The following is a 2,673-nucleotide window of genomic DNA, read 5'->3' on the forward strand; positions in this document are numbered from 1 at the left end:
AATTGTGACAAAGGAGAGGCAAGAAGTTCCTTCAGGCATCCATCATTTACTATAACACAAAGTAACATATGTGATCCAGTTCATGGTAGTTGCCTCCTGTACACTGCCTCCCCAGACAGGTCCCTGCAGCCGGGATACACCCTGTCCTCTCCCAAAGAAAAACCTGAGGTCCTAAGCCTCTGTATTTGTCACAGTCCCTCTGGGTGCCTGTGGGGAGGAAGCAGACGTCAGCTGAGCAGCACCAGAACACGTGAACCTTGGTTTCTAGTCCCGTCCTGACCTGGCTGATGGCCTGGCTAAAGCACACAGTAACACATGCAGTAGTTTTGGAGATACCCTTAGCCTCTCCCTCTGAGTGCTAGGGATTCCCATGTGTGAATTAAAACACCCAAAATAGTGTCATCAGAACACTGACTTTATTAATAGAGACAAACAAAGGATTAAAACACGTTATGAGTTTGTTGAAATACACAGTGTACCTGTGGAGGACAGACATATTTATATACATCAGTTCATTGTAGAAACATGAGTAGGATATCCCCAGGTAGTTTGCAACGAATCCAGACAGCTTTCTCTCCGTGGTGGCCCTGGTAAAGCAACCGATATCCCCCCAGCCCCACCCCAGCCAGGCTAGTGCCGGACCCCCTGCACAACATCAGTGTCTCATGCCGGACTTTCTACAGCACAGGGTGAGCACACCTGGATTTGGCCTGAGGCCAGCGGTGCGGGTGGACCCCACCGAAGGCTGCAGGCTGCTTGCTCTGGGGTGTGCCGAACTGGGTCCTCTCAGCGGGGAGGCGAGAGAGAGGGGCCAGAGTGCTTTGGGCACACCCGCATCCCGCCTGCCCCCGCTACCCCCAACCACCTCCGGGGAGTCCCCTGGCCCCGGCTCCTCCAGCCGGCAGTGGGTGGATGAGTTCCGCCCGAGGAAGGAGCCGAGCAGCCCGGGGCACGGCAGTACGGCTTCCCGGCACGGCTTGGCACTGCTCGGGTCTGCACTGGGACGGCACTGCAGCTCCCGGGACCGGCACCTCTACTCCCAAGGCACGGCCCGGGATTTTCCTGGACGGACAAAAGCAAGCCGGGGAGGAGGGGAGGGAGAGGACGGGGTGGGGCGGGGGAGAGAAAGAAAACAGCTCCACGGATGTCGGATGTCACGGACGGCGTTACACGGGCGACGCGGGGACTTCTCGCCGCGTTTCTCGGGCGGAGGAGCTGCGGGAAGTCGCCGGCACGTCGGGGCGGCCAGACGCCAGTGCCTGCACCCCCGGCGGCTTGTCCCGGGACGCCTCTGCTTACAGGCACTTGAGGAGGAAGGAATTGCACGACGTCCCCCGGGGGCAGTCGCAGAGCTTCCCGATGCGAGCCCCCTTCCTCACGGCGCACTGCTCCCCGGCGTCGCACTGCGGGCAGCGGCCGGCGGTGAGAGGGACCGCCACCAGCGGCCGCCCAGTTCTGTCCCGTCCCGTCGCGTCCCGTGCCGTCTAGCCTAGTCCCATTCTCTCCCGTGTCGTCCCGTCCAGTCTAGACCAAGTCCCTTCCCTTCCTTTCCCTTCCCTTCCTTTCCCTTCCCTTCCCTTTTTACCATTCCGTCCCGTCCCGCCTCGTTCTGCTCTGCCCCCTTCCCCTTCTTTTTTTTGCCTTCCCGGTCCCGTCCCGACCCGTCCCGCCGGGACACGCACCATGGGCACCTGCCCGAACTTCTTCTCGTAGTGCGGTCCCCTCTTGCTCTTGAGCTTCTCCAGCACCTCCTGCAGCGCCTCGATCTACCGAGAGACCACAGAGCCGCCGTCAGACCGAGCAGCAGCGCGGCCGCCACGGCGCACAGCGCCAGCGCCCGGCAGCTCTCCATGGTGCTGCCGCCCCGCCGCCGCCGCCGCCGCCGCCTTTATAGCGCCGTGCCCGCCCCGCCGTGCGTCAGCGCCCACCGCCGCCGCGCCCCGAGTGTCGGCACTCGCGGCTGGGCTCCGCGCCCCCACCTCCCCACCGCCCGTCCCTGACCCTCGGGCCAAACAGCGGATCCGTCTCTGAGGGCGGCCGAGGGGAAGGCGGCCACCCCAGCCGCACCCTGCCCGCACTCTCTGTGCTTGTCCCCAGTCGAGGGCTGTGAGCAGAGTGGGAAACTATTCCCTCGGTCCTGGGGGATGGCTGGGATGGTTGAGGGAGAGGGTGAACGTTGGACACACAGAGATGAAAGTGGAAGTTGGGCTTGTAGACTAGGGAGACTAAGCTTGGAAGTCAACACAGGGATCTGACAGGAGGGAGGGTAAGTACCCCGTGGGCTAAGGAAAAACACGATGTGCTAGAAGGAAGGAAGAATCATGTGGGAAGATTAGCCTAAAGGAGTCGGGGGAATAGGGGGGTGGTAGATAGTGGTGATGAGCAACAAGGCGATGAGGATGTGAATGCTTGAATAAGGACAGGTGGGAACCAAGAGTGTGGGGTGGCTGAGAGCAAGGTAAGAAGCAGCATCAAAAGGCCCAGGATAAAAGTAACTGCTAATATATCATGCAGAACTGTGAATGGTGCTTGAGGTCAAATATCATACCAGTGAGCAGGTCCTTGGGGAGCATTATACACGCTGTGTGTGGAATGAGGCCACCTCTTTTTGGAAAAGAAGAAGTGCAGCCACCAAAAGGACACCTAGCATCAGCAAACACGTGTCATTCAGAC

The 2,673-nt window shown here is 60.2% G+C and overlaps 1 protein-coding gene across 1 annotated transcript; it reads right to left on the reverse strand.

Annotated features, from left to right (window-relative positions):
- Positions 1-795: 795 nt before the first annotated feature.
- Positions 796-1,852, reverse strand: CARTPT (CART prepropeptide). The gene is given in 4 exon segments (XM_041486426.1): positions 796-963; positions 1,049-1,403; positions 1,683-1,795; positions 1,798-1,852. Coding segments are annotated over 3 exon segments (276 nt in total). The 3' UTR covers positions 796-963; positions 1,049-1,295.
- Between the last annotated feature and the right edge of the window lie 821 nt (positions 1,853-2,673).

This window comes from Pyrgilauda ruficollis, unplaced genomic scaffold (genome assembly GCF_017590135.1).
Source record: "Pyrgilauda ruficollis isolate IOZ18807 unplaced genomic scaffold, ASM1759013v1 scaffold76, whole genome shotgun sequence".
In the NCBI taxonomy this organism is placed as follows: Eukaryota; Metazoa; Chordata; class Aves; order Passeriformes; family Passeridae; genus Pyrgilauda; species Pyrgilauda ruficollis.